Source organism: Vipera ursinii, assembly GCF_947247035.1.
Source record: "Vipera ursinii genome assembly, chromosome: 1".
NCBI classification, from domain to species: domain Eukaryota; kingdom Metazoa; phylum Chordata; class Lepidosauria; order Squamata; family Viperidae; genus Vipera; species Vipera ursinii.
The window spans coordinates 104,533,699-104,549,427 of NC_139512.1; the positions used below are offsets into that span (position 1 = coordinate 104,533,699).

Sequence of the window (15,729 nt, forward strand, 5' to 3'; positions counted from 1 at the left end):
CACGATTCAGATATTTAGCAACCAACATATATTTATTATGATTGCAGTATCCTAGAGTCATATGAGCGCATTTGCAATTTTTCCAGCTGGCTTCTGCCAAGAAAATTCAATGGGGAAACTGGGTTTGCTTAATGACCTCATGATTCACTTGACAACTGCAATAATTCACTTAACAACCCTGGCAAAATGTAATATGAGGCCAGATTCGCTTTACAACCATCTTCCTTAGCAACAGAAATTCTGGTCCCAATTGTAGTGGTAAATCGAGGACTACCTGTATTGATTGTAGCAGAATTATGTAAACACACACACACACACACACACACACACACACACACACAGAGAGAGAGAGAAATTAGAGCTCATGAATGCATCACATGAATAAAGAATGACAACACAGTGTGGGTTTTAAAGTTTGGTAGTTGTCTGAATTATTCTCTTTGGAACAATTAGGACAGTAAAATTAGCTTAAAAGTAATGTGTCATGCTTGTATGGCCGATTCTGAGCTTAAATTTGTCCCCAGCCCCCGTTGAGATTCATAAGTGTCAGTTTAATGAAAGGGAACAAATCTCTGAGGCATCAGGAACCATCGTCTTGCAAGGCCCTTGGAACTGTTAGCTGTTCATAGGTGGGGAGAGCGCTGCTGGGAGGTAGGCTAGAGCCGACATCATTCCTGGGAGATGCTTTAGTGGTGCTTTGGTTTCCTTGCTGGCTGGAAAGCAGGCGGTGCAGCAAATCTGTGATGAGAGTCAACTTCTGGTCTATTTGGACTACCTGTGAAGACCAACAAAACAACACTCAACATTTAGGCACTGTTTGAAAGCCAGACTTAGCAACAATACTTCCGCCTGGTAGGGTTTTGAGGCAAAAGTCCAAGGTTCCACCCAGCAGAATGAGCAGCAAACCTAGCTCTATACCACCTAAAAAAGAAGCTCATAAAACCATTAGATTGAGTGGTCGCAGAATTAATCATTAATTAATCAGAATAGTCTTGGCAGGGACCTTGGAAGTCTTCTAGTCCAACCCCCTGCTCAAGCAGGAGACCCTATACCATTTCAGACAAACGGCTGTCCAGTCTATTCTTAAAAACCTCCAGTGATGAAGCACCTACAACTTCCGAAGGCAAGCTGTTCCACTGGTTAATTGTCCTCACTGTTAGGAAGTTTCTCCTTAGTTCCAGGTTACTTCTGTCCTTGATTAGTTTCCATCCATTGTTTCTAATTTTGCCTTCTGGTGCTTTGGAAAATAAGTTGACCCCCCTCCTCTTTGTGGCAGCCTCTCAAATATTGTAACAACGCTATCATGTTCCCCCTAGTCAGTGGTGGGATTCAAATATGTGAACAATCGGTTCTCTGTGTGGAAGCCACTTCCAGAAGTCCATTCTGGGCCTGGGCAACAAAAAATTAGCTACCGTTTCTGCTGAAGTGGTGCAAACTGGCTGAATCCCACCACTGCCCTTAGTCCTTCTTTTCTCTAGACTAGCCATACCCAAATACTTGGATGAAGAAATACCTGTTCATCATGAGGTATGATGCATGATCTAAGCCTAGGCTTAAAGATATAAAGATGAATTAGTAATATAATGAGGGCTAGCTGTAGGTAGGAGTTTCCTGTGAGATGCTTTCCTGGCAGATCGACACGACTCCAACTGGCACAGCTCAGTGGAGATGCTTTGGAATAAGGAGGAAAAGAAATTGCTGAATTGGCCCTGGGCATACGTGAAGCTGGCCTGTCCCAGAGAACAAGAGGAAATTTCCTCTGCAGCTAATGCTGAATTGTTCTCAAATACTGAACCGGTTAAAGACAGCAGGAAAGAGAAAAGGAGAGAGGCAGCTGAGGAAGCCCGTATAAAATGAAGACAATAAGTATCCCTGGAAAGTGGTGGGAAAACAGGGAGTACTCCTGAATATTTCACAATAGAATCCCCCTCCTTACACGACAGGAGTTCCCACCATAGCAGAAATACTAATTTTACAGCGAGAGGCGGGGCAAATCCCAGAATTTTGACAATCACTGTTAAACCTGGATTGGAATACTTTTAGTTAAAATTCCTCTCTCTTTTGTAAATGATGTTGTGAGAACAAAGGGGGGGGGTCTCAGCTATTAAAAAAAAAAAGAAGAAGAAGAAAAAGAACCCCCAAAGCCACGCTGTTATCTGGAAGACTTCTTAGACTTGGTGCTTTGTTGCCCTTGAGAGTGCGCCCATTTTAAAATGAGGAGGCTCCATGCCTGGAGCACAAAGCTGAAATACCAGAACAAAAGCTGGCATGAGAGGGGAAGCTGACCTCTAAGTATCTACATACAATATCAAAACAAATGATGGTAATTGGGAAATGAAAGAGAGAGAGAGAGAGAGAGTGCGAGTGCTGGGAAGGCTGATGTTTTTGGGATCCCAGCAATAAGAGATTTGCGGAACTTGAGCCACTCAATAGCAGTATGGGTAATATCTTTAGCCCCTGGTGCCCTGCTTTGTTCTTCTAGGATAAGAGAGCATGGGAGAATAAGCAGCACCAAGGCTTACTTGGCATGAGACAGTCTACCCCTACATTTCACTTAACTGTGCTAGCTGGCACTGTAGATAGAGGAGGGCAGAATAAAAAGCCTTGCTAATTCTTTTCCTTCTTACAATGGAAAGGATGTCTCAAAATGGCTATAGTGGGCAATATAGAATAAGGGAATCTAATGTTCTCATGCTCGGATTTAGCTTCTACTTATTTCTAGGGATAATAGGAACCTAACATAAAAAGGAGACAGCACACTGAGAGACTAAAAAATGACACCAATTTGACAAACTAAAAAACAAATGTCAGAAATACTGTAATGAAACAGAGGCAATCGGACTCCATCTGCTTTTTCAACACAACCCCAATGGTGTAAAATCACCTTGCGATTTTTTTTTCCTCCAGTGCAAACTAGTCAAAATGTAGCCAAATATGCACACATGCAAACTTTTTCTCAGCCCCAAATTGAGGTGCACAAAATAGAGAAGCCTGCCAACTGTTGCTCTCCTGGTAGGAAGTGGTTAAAAAAAACAAAACCCAACTCTTTGTGACCTGCCAGAATGAATGAGGTAAAGGTAATGTTCTTGACCTTTCAATCAATGATTGGGTTTAAATATGGTTTTCTCCACTAAAAAAAAAATTAGTAGCTGATCACAGATCCAGATTATAGGCCTTAGTCTAGGAATGAATACCCCAATCCTCTTCTCCCCCCCCTGACCCATGACCCATGAGAGGTGCTGAAGCCAGCAGTAAACCAGTTTCATAGGAATAAATCTCTCTGTGTCTGGTTATCGTCCAAGCATCATTCTGGACAGTAAAAGATAATAAGTCTGAGCAAAATGTCAACAAACCTGGAGAATTTCAAGTGCAGTTCAAATGTTTTTCAACCAAAAGAGAACACTGTTTTTGTCAAATAATTTGGACACTTACAGGGAAGCAGATACAGAAACCACAAAAATACAAGGTGCTGGAGGACACACTGCAGCTGGGTTTTTCTCCCTCACAACGCAAAAGGAAGATTGCAATCCTCAAGCCACTTAATTCCAAAATAAGTGGTGAGAGGATTGCAACCAAAATGTCTGTGAGAGATTGTGTTGGCTATCTGTGCCTTATGCTATAGAATTTATTGGCTCGGTGGGAAAACCACTGCAAAAGAAATCCAAGACAAGGCATAGTACCAGTAAATACTTTTCTAAAAACAAACGAACAAAAATTACTGTAATTGCTTATGAAACTGGAGCAATCAAATCTAGGCTACAAAAATCCAGATAAGTGCTAGAGAACACCAAAGAACTATTAGCTGCCCCTCAATAATCACACATATTTTTGCAGTCCAGATCTAATAATGGAAAACTTCTTGGAGTTTTACATTCACAGCCTCACAGCTAATTCAAAAGGATAGTTTCTGTTCAAATCTCTGCTATGAAGTGACTGCTTGTTGATGTTAAACTACGGCTGCTACTACTATTACACACAAAATATTCTGCAAATTCTCCCTTACTTCAACATAGTCTGAAGATGTATAATATGTGTGTGTGTGTGTGTGTGTAAATTTTTTTTGGCTTGCTAACAAAGAATAAAGAGAGACCAATATGATCATTTCAAACTTATTTGTTCTCATCAGTCAGCCATACCCTTCTGAGATTCGAACCTGGGCCGACTGCATCTTAAGCAGTTGTTTTAACCCCTAGGCCACAGGCTCTCTTTCTCTCTTTGTTAGCTCAGAAGCAAGGGAGATATGTGTTAAATGTTTGTTAAGCATTCAGAATACACTTGCTTGGTCCCAGACATGGGACAAATCTTATTTCCTGTTTCAGCCTAGCCCAAGGCCATCTACAGGCAGTAGCCACAGCAGTGGCAGCTCATATTTGTGTAAATAAAAAAAATACACAAATATGAGCTGCCACTGCTGTGGCTACTGCCTGTAGATGGCCTTGGGCTAGGCTGAAACAGGAAATAAGATTTGTCCCATGTCTGGGACCAAGCAAGTGTATTCTGAATGCTTAACAAACATTTAACACACACACACACACACACACACACACACACACACACACACACACACACACAAGTGTCTCTCTCTGTGTGTGTGCTTGTTAAGTATTTTAGAATACCTTGCTACGCCCCAAACATGGGGCAAATCTTATTGCCTGTTTCAGCCTAACCCAAGGCCATCCACAGGCTGTAGTCACAACAGTGACAGCTCATATTTGTGTAAATTTTTTGGATTGCTAACAAGTCTCCCTTTAATTCTTTGTTAGCAATTCAAAAAATTTACATATATATATATATATATATATATATATATATATATATATATATATATATATATATATATATATATATATGTATGTATGTGCGTATTCAGGTCTTTTCCTGTGTAAGATTGAGACCCGAATATGCCAAGACCTACATACCTGTACCTGTGAAAATCTACGAAAACACACACACACACACACACACACACACACACACACACACACAAGGTAAAGGTTCCCCCGCACATGCGTGCTAGTCGTTTCCAACTCTAGGGAATGGTGCTCATCTCCGTTTCAAAGCCGAAGAGCCAGCACTTGTCCGAGGATATCTCTGTGGTCATGTGGCTGGCATGACTAGACGCCAAAGGCGCACGGAACGCTGTTACCTTCCCACCGTAGTAGTCCCTATTTTTCTACTTGCATTTTTACGTGCTTTCGAACTGCTAGGTTGGCAGAAGCTGGGACGAGTAACAGGCGCTCACTCTGTTACGCAGCACTCAGGATTTGACCCGCCAAATATATGTGTGTGTGTGTGTGTGTGTATGTGTGTGTGTATGTTAATATATATTGCTAGTCCATGTATTATGTGCCATATGCAAAATAAATTATACTATAGACCAGACAGTAAGCTGTCCACAGTTGTATGGATCCTTTGAATAGCTTTTTCTTTAAACCCAAAATTGAAATCCGAAACCATACTTTTCAGAAACAAGAGAATTTTAGTCCCTTTCTTATCTATAGTAACTTCCAAATTGCTTTTCTTTGCCAGCAGAAAAATGCCAAAAATGTGTAACTATTGTACCAAAATGAGCAACACTTTTTTTTTGAAAGATAGGAAGAGGTTGTAAACAAAAAAATCATGGATGAGAATGAGACAGTTACATAGTCCTTCCTTACATTATTTTGATGCTCTTTCTTCGTTTTCCTTTGGCAATCAGAAAGTACTGACAGTCTGCACATAGTTTTAGAATAGTTGTCTCTCCTTTGACTGTATCATTCTGCTGCTTTAGTATCAAATGTTCTTTAACATAGTATCTAAAACAATGCATGATTATTAATCACTTTCCATTGCTGGCCTTGGAGCCAAATCCAGTATTTAAAAGCCCCCAATAAACATCACTGTAGTTTCTCCTCTACACTCCGCAACTTCAGAAAATGTTTTTAGAAAGCAAAAACAAAATGTTATTTGAATACCCACAAGGCTATATGCATATCTGGTGCTGTAACACTGCAAATGTATAATCAATAAATAATTGATTATTTATTGTACCATGATACGCAATTTGTAGGCAAGGGCTCAATGAATTCTTAAGGTGGTGGCCTTCTGCCTATAAAACTTCATATTAGAGTAAATGCACGTCCTTAATACTGTAGCGTAGACTACATGGGGCTAAGTTTATGATGAGTGCTGCAGAAAACATCGGTTTATTGCAGATATGGCAACTTGACTTCTACGTATAAGTGGCAAAATGTGGGTCTTTGTTGAAAGATCAGTACTAATTGCCAGCTGTTTTCCAAACACATTAGAGCACGGATGTCAAAGTTGATCATGTCAGGTGACATATCATGATGCACTGTGACTTTTTTTGCCGTTGCGCAGCTGGGGTGGGTGTGGCCTGTGCACAACGCATGAGGCCTGCGTGTTGCCATTTTGACACCCCTGCCTAGAAGGTATTTTGTGAATCAGATGAATTAGGACCTGGATCTCAGGAAAACCATTTATTTACCTTGCTATGAATCTGCCTGAGCATTAAGATTGGCAAAAGAAACCTTCAGAGGTCCGTTTGTTGGGCCAAGAGGAGAGAGCTTCTTCTGCCTTGTTCTCAGGCTACGATATGTATTATTTCTGGAATTGTTTTTAGCATAGCCAATCTGCCATTGGGAAAGAAGTCAATGACAACCTTTTTTGTTGTCAAAAATGCCTTCTGAGTTGGATTATTATGACTTGGCGTAGATTACAATTTTTGGGGTGCTTTATTGGTGAGTTTTATATGGAGGGGTGTGGGTCTGTACATATGTTGTACATTAGTATGTTTAGGTGTGTGTCATGTATGTTTCACTTTGAGAGTGGGCAACTAAATTTCATTTTTTATTTTGCTGTTGTGCCCACAGTAAAAAAATGACAATAAAGGTTATCTCTTATCTTATCTTTAACATTTCTAAATGCCTTTGTTCAGTATCTATTAAAACTCTCGTCATGATCTTTAACTAGGCAGTGAATCATGGGCAACACTTTTTGAACCAAGGTGCCTCAAACAGCTAACTTATACAGAATGTGTCCAAAATCCAGGACCCATGACACTTGGCTGCTACTGAGGCCACTTAATGTTCATTTTCAATGTGCCGTGACAGTTTCCCAGCTAGTCTCACAATCTTTTGCTCCGCCACCCAGCAGCAAGGAATCGACTCATTATGTGGCTATTAAAGAAGCAAAGACTTTAAGGTGCACGAAGAAAGACCTGGATATTTTTATTGCTTTATGTATCCCTCCTCTGGCACACAAAATGCATATACATCTATAACCCACCTTTGTTCAGGAACTCAAGGCACATGCATGGTGCTCCAACCTCCTATATTTTTTCACAACAACCCTTTGAAGTAAGTTGGGCTGCAAGTCACCAAGTGAGTTGCTGTGGCTGCAGATGGTGTCAGTCAAATACATTAGCCATTACACCTTAGTCCTTGCTCATCCTGTTTCATTTTCCAACTGCTTCCTACTCTGAATGTTAGTGGAGACCAGCCACTCCTTCAACTGCTGGAGATCAGGTAGACCTCAGGAAGTCACATGACCCTATTTTAAAACTGCCTATAACAGCTTCCTGCTACCGCTCAATGGCAAAGGGTGACAAAGATGTTGCTATTGCTATAGCATCGTCCGGTATTGCAGCAACACGGATGCCTGGTGGTAGGACAGTGTACTGAAGATTCAAGATAACCCCCCAAAATGAGTGAAAATGCTCTTTGTGACATCAAAGAAACTTCCAATTCTGTAAATATGCTTCGACTTGCAATGATTATTGTCTGGAATGAGAGCCCATGATGAGGAGGTTTGAAGCCTTAGGCCAGGGGTCGGCAACCTCGGCTCTTTTATGACTCGTGGACTTCAACTCCCAGAATTCCTGAGCCAGCATCTGGCTCAGGAATTCTGGGAGTTGAAGTCCATGAGTCATAAAAGAGCCGAGGTTGCCGACCCCTGCCTTAGGCCAAACTCTTCCTGATATATGTGACAAGAGAGAGGCCTTGAAGGAAAATGTAACCTTTTAATTTTCTTTTCTTTAGTACCCTTTGTCATCATGATGCAACTTATATGTGTTCCACTGATTCATTTAATGAACTTACAGTGCTAGAAAACAATATATGGGAAACACCATATTTTAAGGACACAATAATGCTACAGAAATCGAAATGGTGCTGTATTCTTTAAATTAAATTAATTCTTGCAATTGAATGCGCACTTAACAGGGAACCCAGACCTGCTGAAATCAGTAAGATTTACTTTTGAACACATATGCATAGAATGTTTTGTAGTGTATCTTAGGTTCACTGTACCCTACGCTCTGCAATGAATAAGGTTCTCAAACACATTTACTTGATTATAAAATTAGCTGCAGTGCCAGCAGTGTAATAAAAGCAAGGCAGGCAGAAAAAATTGCTGACTCCAGTGTAATCTCAGCTCCTCTGGACAGCCCTGAGCCTTTCAGTTAAACAGCAAGCTGTACTAATAAGATATAAAAATAATTCAGGCTAATTTGCCTCTTTCATACAAATGACGAGGAAAGTGATTCTTGGCTGGTGCATTTGTCATCCCAAAGGAGCCTCAAGTTTTATACAGCCGGATTCACTAGAATTGTGAAATTAATTATTTCGTTTTTGCTGCTCAGCAGCCTTTCACAGTATTTTAAATTGAAAGGTTTCTCTGCTAAAAAGGGCAACTTTTCTGCAACTCCTTTCAGTTACCAAATCAAATTTTGCTGTGAGAGTAGGGATGATTCTATAAGGCTTTAGTAACAATATGACATACCTTTTACACACAAGAAAATTCGCGCTCTAATAACATGAATCCTCAACCCTCTTCTCAATCGGTCCTATGTTAAATAAACTGTAATTATGTGATTATTAATTGTAAATTATCATTTACAGTTCAAATATAATTTTCATGTAAGGTAAAATATTTTTCCCTACTACTGTAAATCAGCAAATGTGGAGAAGAATAAAGCAAAATGTTATCTTATAAGGACATTATCTTTTTCTGATTTCCAAAAAGAAATGCCTAAGATTCATGTTGATCACATGTCTTGAACCAGAACATGAGATGGTTGCAAGATGAAGTGGAAAAGAAACTCAATTCATGTGTTCTGCCTTGGAATGCCTTACTGGAAATGCAAACCTAGTCTTTGGTGCAATTCACTGGAGGAGGAGAAAGGGGTAAAAAGGGAGGAGAAAGAGTAAACAGCAGTGTAGGATATTAAAAATGTATCATGCTTGGATGGCCTGACATTAGCTTTAACACAGACAAAGCAATTTGGCTGAGGCTAGGAAAAGTGGTAAGGAAAAAAAGAGACAATGATTGGAGCCTTGTGAGCATCACAGTATTAACACATACTGAAAGCAGTTCTGTGAACAAGCAAGAAGTTGGATGAAATAATACAAAACTGTTCCCAATATGAAAGTGCCTAAATCTGCAGTCCAGAGAATTTGCTTTGTTTGCTGTTTCATACATTGTTTGTGTGACTTCCCTCATCTCAGTGAAAACAGGACAATAGTCATTTACACAAGTGCAAAACTGAATGCCTTTGGCTTACACAGACCCCAAAGTTACATGTAACAGTATAGAAAATTAAGGATGGGTTGCTAGCCATAAAGAGTTGCATAGATTTAAGATATATAAGTCCCCCCCCAGCCAAAGTACAAATTTTGATGCTGGGATCACTAACTTTCCCAAAAGGTCCTTTGGGAGCCAGGAGATGAAGATACACCCATAATTATTCAGTCTGCTTTTAGAAAGGCTTTCTGGAATGTTGGCCACTTGTCTATCATCTGCCAAACATATATTCATACATGTGTTGGTATATGTGTGTATATATATATACATACACCCACATCCACACTCCCACGTCCACACTTTGGCAGTAATATATCATCGTACAAAATTAATCTCTTGTTTCAAAAAGTCCTCAAGCAATTATAGCAAGCAGTGAAAGCTTGTAGATACATCAAGCATTGCTACAAACATATGGGAATTGTCAAGCTAAGACACTGTTCAAGATGTATAGTTTCTGGGCTGAGCAGTTATTAGATACACCCAGTCTAATGGAAAGAAAGAAAGTGAGAAAGGCCAGCGAATATTCTTTAACACTTTCCAGTGAAACATTTATATACAAAAGATGAATTAAGTGTTCTCCAAGGAGAGTAACATAAGAACAAGTGCCTCTTATTCTGTTTTTAGTTATCAGTAGGTTGTACGGAACAAAACTGACTTGCATGATATAGGAATACATGCATGCAGACGTATTCTCACATTTGTTTTTGCGTGGACACAGTGGTTGTGTAACTTTTTTTCCTGCTCAACCTCCTCACGTGACTAAAAGCACTGACAGGTAGTCCTTGAGTTACAACCATTTGTTCAGTGACCGTTCAAAGTTACAACGTGACTGAAAAAAAGTGACTGTTTTTCACACTTATGACTGTTGCGGCATCTTCACAGTCACGTGATCAAAATTCGGACACCTGGCAACTGGCATGCATTTATGACGGTTGCAGTGTCCCTGGGTCATGTGATTGATTAGCTTTTGTGACCTTCTGACAAGCGAAGTGAATGGGGAAGCTGATTCACTTAAAAACTGTGTTACTAACTTGACAACTGCAATGATTCACTTAACAACTGTGGCAAGAGAGGTCGTAAAACAGGGCAAAAGTCACTTAATTGTCTTGCTTAACAATGGAAATTTGGGCTCAGTTGTGGTTGTAAGTTGAGGATTACCTTGCATTAGGGAACAAGAATCCATTTTGAGCCTTTTTATGTTCTGAAGTTTCATGAGTCTGTTGGGTGTATTTGGTTTTTAAGTTCATCTGCTGGGATCCTCTGCATAATTTTATGGAGTTTGACAGTTGCATCATCAGCTCAGGCTCCTTATGGCAATGTTGGGAAACCTTTTGGACTCAGCATACCAGAAATTCAGAAAATGCCTAACTTGACTCTGCCAGCATGTCACCTCCGCCCCAAACCAATGAGAAAAAATTCTTGACATATTCATTTATTTTTTAAAAATATAGTCAAAATGAAGCTGTTCTGGTTACCATTCTGGTTGCTTCTGCAGTTTTCACAAACAGTGCAAAGCATGCCCTGTTCCTGTGTGATTTTTCTTTTAGAATGGAATGGAATGAAATGGAATAGAATAGAATAAAATAGAATAGGATAAACAGAGTTAGAAGGGACCTTGGAGGTCTTCTAGTCCAACCCCCTGCTCAGGCAGGAAAGCCTATGCCATTTCAGAGAAATGGTTTTCCAATCTCTTCTTAAAAACTTCCAGTGTTGGAGCATTCACAGCTTCTGGAGGCAGGTTGTTCTATTGATTAATTGTTCAGGAAATTTCTCCTTAGTTCTAGCTTGCTTCTCTCCTCGATTAGTTTCCATCCATTGCTTCTTGTTCTGCCTTCAGGTGCCTTGGAGAATAGCTTGACTTCCTCTTCTTTGTGGCAACCCCTGAGATATTGGAACACTGCCATCATGTCACCCCTAGTCATTCTCTTCATTAAAGTAGACATACCCAGTTCCAGCAACTGTTCTTCATATGTTTTAGCCTTCAGTCCCCTAATTGTTGCTCTTCTCTGCACTCTTAATGACTGGAGGCCGCACAAGAGCATGTGACGTCTGGAGGGTTCTGAGGCTGTGCAATATCACACTCCATTCTTGCGTCACTTCCATAGCCTCCAAAAATCATGCAAATGCACAGTCTGTTCTCACATGTTTTTAGGAGGCTCCAGAGGCCACATGACAGCATGGCCCTTGCACGCAACTTCCAGATGTTCCAGCGGATACGCAACAGCACATCCCAGTCTTGTGCCTGCCTCTGCATCCTCTGCAAATCACAGAAGAATGGGGCAGGCTTTCCAGAATAGTTGTCAGGTATTGGTGAATGGTTAGCATGTCACCCAAAATGTTATGGCAAGTCACCTTTGACATATGTGTCATAGGTTCATCAGCAGTGTTTTACGATCAATATATTATTCCTATTAGAATGAAGTACTTATTGGAAAAAATTCCCCATTGAAAAAGCAGACAGTCCTCAAGCAGAACTGTCTTACAAATAAACACTCTTTACTGATTTGTTGTGACTGAAACTAAACTTGTTTAAGGGAAGAGTCAGCACTGTCCATGGCTATTTAACCTTATGGCAGGAGATACATGGACAATGCAGTGACTCATCTTATTATCTACAGGGAAAAGAGACCGATAAGTAAGAAATCTCTGTAGCTGGCTCTGAAAGTTTCATGTCTTACATATATTGCATACTATTAGATAAAGGTAGTCCTCGACTTACAACTGTTCATTTGGTGACTGAAGTTACAACAGCACTGAAAAAAAGTGACTTATGATCGTTTTTTCACACTTACAACCGTTGCAGTATTCCCCCATGGTTACAACATTTGGACACTTGGCAACTGGTTCATTTTTATCACAGGGTCATGTGATCGCCTTTGCGATCGTCTGACAAACAAAGTCAATGGGAAAGCCAGATTCACTTAACAATCATGTTACTAACTTAACCACTGCAGTGATTCACTTAGCACCTGTAGCAAGAAAGGTCGGAAAATGGCGGGAAATTCACATAACAGGTAGCAACAGAAATTTTGGGCTCCGTTGTGGTTGTAAGCCGAGGACCACCTGTAAAACAATTGTTTGCCGATATTAATATACACTTTCATAAGATCCAGTACTTATAGTTGTCCTGAAAGAAGAACAATGAATTCTAAACATCCAGTGAGTTATCCTATCCTAGCTATTGGTGTCTTGCCCCTTTCTTCAAGTATCTATCCTAGGAATATGATTCATTTCCCAGCTAGCTGCAGAGGGTGGGGGTGGCTCTCCCCTTCTTCTCCTACTTGTGAACAAAATGATTCCTTAGCTGCCGTTATTCGGCAGCTACCGCCCCTTTTTAAAGGTGCTGCACATTTTTTTTTTTGTTTCGCTATTTAAATGGCAAGGTCCTCTCAGCTTCCATTTCCCACAATAAACTTAGCGCAGCGGACTTTTTAGGGTTAAAAAAGAAAAAGAAAAGCAGGACTCCACAAGGAATAAAAGAACTGACTGAACACGCATTCCCCTCCGCCACACACTAAAAAACGTTGGTTCGCTTCCAAAGTGGACTGCTCTGCTTCTTGAATCCTTGGCTTTCATTCCAGTATGATACTAAAGCTATGACTAATAACCCCCTGCCTGCGCCTGCTGATAATTTCACTGTTGAGTAGCTATTCTGGTTCATCGTAGTATGTCCTGAAGATGTCAAGACATTTTTTTTTAATTAAAAAAGGCTCAAAGATAAAATGTTCACAGGTCTCTCGCGCTATGAATACTCTTCTCTCCCTCACTCCCCCCCCCATCCGATGCATTTAACATCCTTTCTGCTGTGGGCAGATGTTTTCTAGGATAGTTATATTCTTAAATGATGGCTAAGACAATGGCTCCCTCTATCCCTTTCCTCTGTGTCTCACACGTACATTTATTAATTCAAACCAGATTTGGGATTGTTCCCATCTTTTAAAGCAAACATGCCATGTATCACGTTGGGTGAGTTCAGTCCCTACGAATGCTGTATTTCACGTCTCAGTATTCCCAGGCAGGAAGGTTGCTTTTAGAGTGTATAAAAGAAAAATGTTTGCTTTTTCTTTGCTTCCCCTTCCCCCTCTTTGGACTATTTTCACTTTCAGAGTGATCTGAGCCTCATTTTACAATTGGTTTATATGAGAAACATTGGTAATGTTAATGAATTCTGACTTCGAAATTAATCTTCAGTGGAAACTGAGATGAAATAACTAACTTGGAAAGAATTCACTTTAGGACTTTAAATTCTAAATCGGTGTTTTTCAAACTTGGTAACTTTAAGATGTGTGAATTTCAACTCCCATGCTGGCTGGGGAATTCTGGGGAGTTTAAATTCACATATCTTAAAAGTTGCCAGGCTTGGAAAATACTGTTTTGAATCATTAGAGCAGACATGTCAAACTCGTGACATCATGTGATGTCACACGACGTATCGGAATTTTTTTTCCCCATTGCCGGCAATGGGGTGGGCACAGTTTCCTGGTGACACGTCCGGCCTGTGGGCTGGCAGTTTGACACCCCTGCTTAGAGTAATAGCCTTGGACTAATTAACACCTGCATGTTCATTACTTGGCACATCTCATTAAGCAATAACATCTGCACATGGGAACCAGCCATCACAAGTCTAACTTTATAAGTGGAACATCACAATCCATGTCATAATATGGCTTCTTAAAAGTCATCTCCCCTCAGCAAAGCCAGTTTATACATTCAGTTGCAAGACATCAAATGTTTTTTAATTAACTCCCATGCCTGCTTCCCAGCTTCTTGCTGAGAGCAATGCATGGCAAATCCATCCTTGTCAGCCATGTTTCGGAATCAAAGGCGGACATACAGCTGCATGATTTTAACAGGTAATCCTTGACTTTCAATCAGAATTGAGCCCAAAATTTCCACTGCTAAACAAGACAGTTGTCAAGTGAATTTTGCCCCATTTTTATGACCTTTCTTGAGACAGTTATTAAGTGAATCACTGCAACTGTTCAGTGAGTAACAATGGTTGCTAAGTGACTCTGGCTTCCCCAGTGATTCTGCTTGTCAGAGGGTTGCAAAAGCTGATTACATGACCCCGGGACACTGCAACCGTCGTAAGTACATGCCAGTTGCCAAGTGTCCAAATTTTGATCAGGTGTCTATGAGAAGGCTGCAATGGTTGCAAGTGTGAAAATGGTCATAAGTCGCTTTTTACAGTGCTGTTGTAATTTCAAATGGTCACTAAACTAATAATTGTAAGTTGAGGACTACCTACAGGATATCTGGGTCTTATTTTCCCTATGGTAAAACAGAGAGAGGTGTCTATCTTCTTATGGCCATGGAAATGTACAGTCCTCCAGTCCTTCAGACAACAGATTAAAGTTACCTACTTACTGCCATATTCTGCCTAATGAAAGAGGGGTGGCTGGTGCTGTTCTTATGTTTTTAATGTTTAAAAATTAAAATTTAAGAACAGGACTGACACATTTCCTTGCTGCCAAAAATTAAGGGTAACCTACAGTATACACATTTGGAACACAATCAACAATAAACAGCTCTCAAGTGGCAATGCCTGTGCCTTTTTCATGGTTTAAATCAACTAGAGTTTCAGATTTGTTTTTTTAGGACAGGTCTACAGTTCTTTCAAAAGACTGCTAAATGCATGTTTTAAAAATAAGTGTAGCACTCTTCATTTTAGTGGTTCAATAGCAAAAGCAATAGCCCTTAGACTTATACACCACTTCATAGTGCTTTATAGCCCTCTCTAAGAGGTTTACAGAGTCAGCATATTGCCCCCACAACAATCTGGGTCCTCATTTTACTGACCTCGGAAGGCTGAGTCAACCTTGAGCCAGTGAGGATCAAACTGCTGAACTCCTGGCAGCCAGCAGTCAGCAGAAGTAGCCTGCAGTACTGCCTTCTAACCATTGCATCACCACGGTTCATTTCAAGCCAAAATAAACATGGAGGGCAGTGCGTATGCCCACAGGGATAAAGCAAGCAACAGAAGTTGTGCAGATTCCAACCCTGAGCTCATTCTCATCAATATCATCATTATTTGTATGGCAAGACTTGTTTTGGGAAATGTAGAACAACAGCTAAGTAGAAATGTAAGGTACCTCTGCAGTGGGCTGGGTGTTACGTTGAATGGAACATTATGAGGACCTGTCCTCT

The 15,729-nt window shown here is 40.4% G+C and overlaps 1 protein-coding gene across 1 annotated transcript in view; it reads right to left on the reverse strand.

The window, feature by feature from the left end:
* Positions 1-580: 580 nt before the first annotated feature.
* Positions 581-15,729, reverse strand: part of KCNQ1 (potassium voltage-gated channel subfamily Q member 1) — a gene marked incomplete at its 3' end in the record, with an annotated part of 409,143 nt that continues 393,994 nt past the window's right edge. The window contains exon 18 of the mRNA XM_083348468.1: positions 581-775. Coding sequence (XP_083204594.1) covers positions 581-775 — 195 coding nt within the window. The remainder of the gene's footprint in view (positions 776-15,729) is intronic.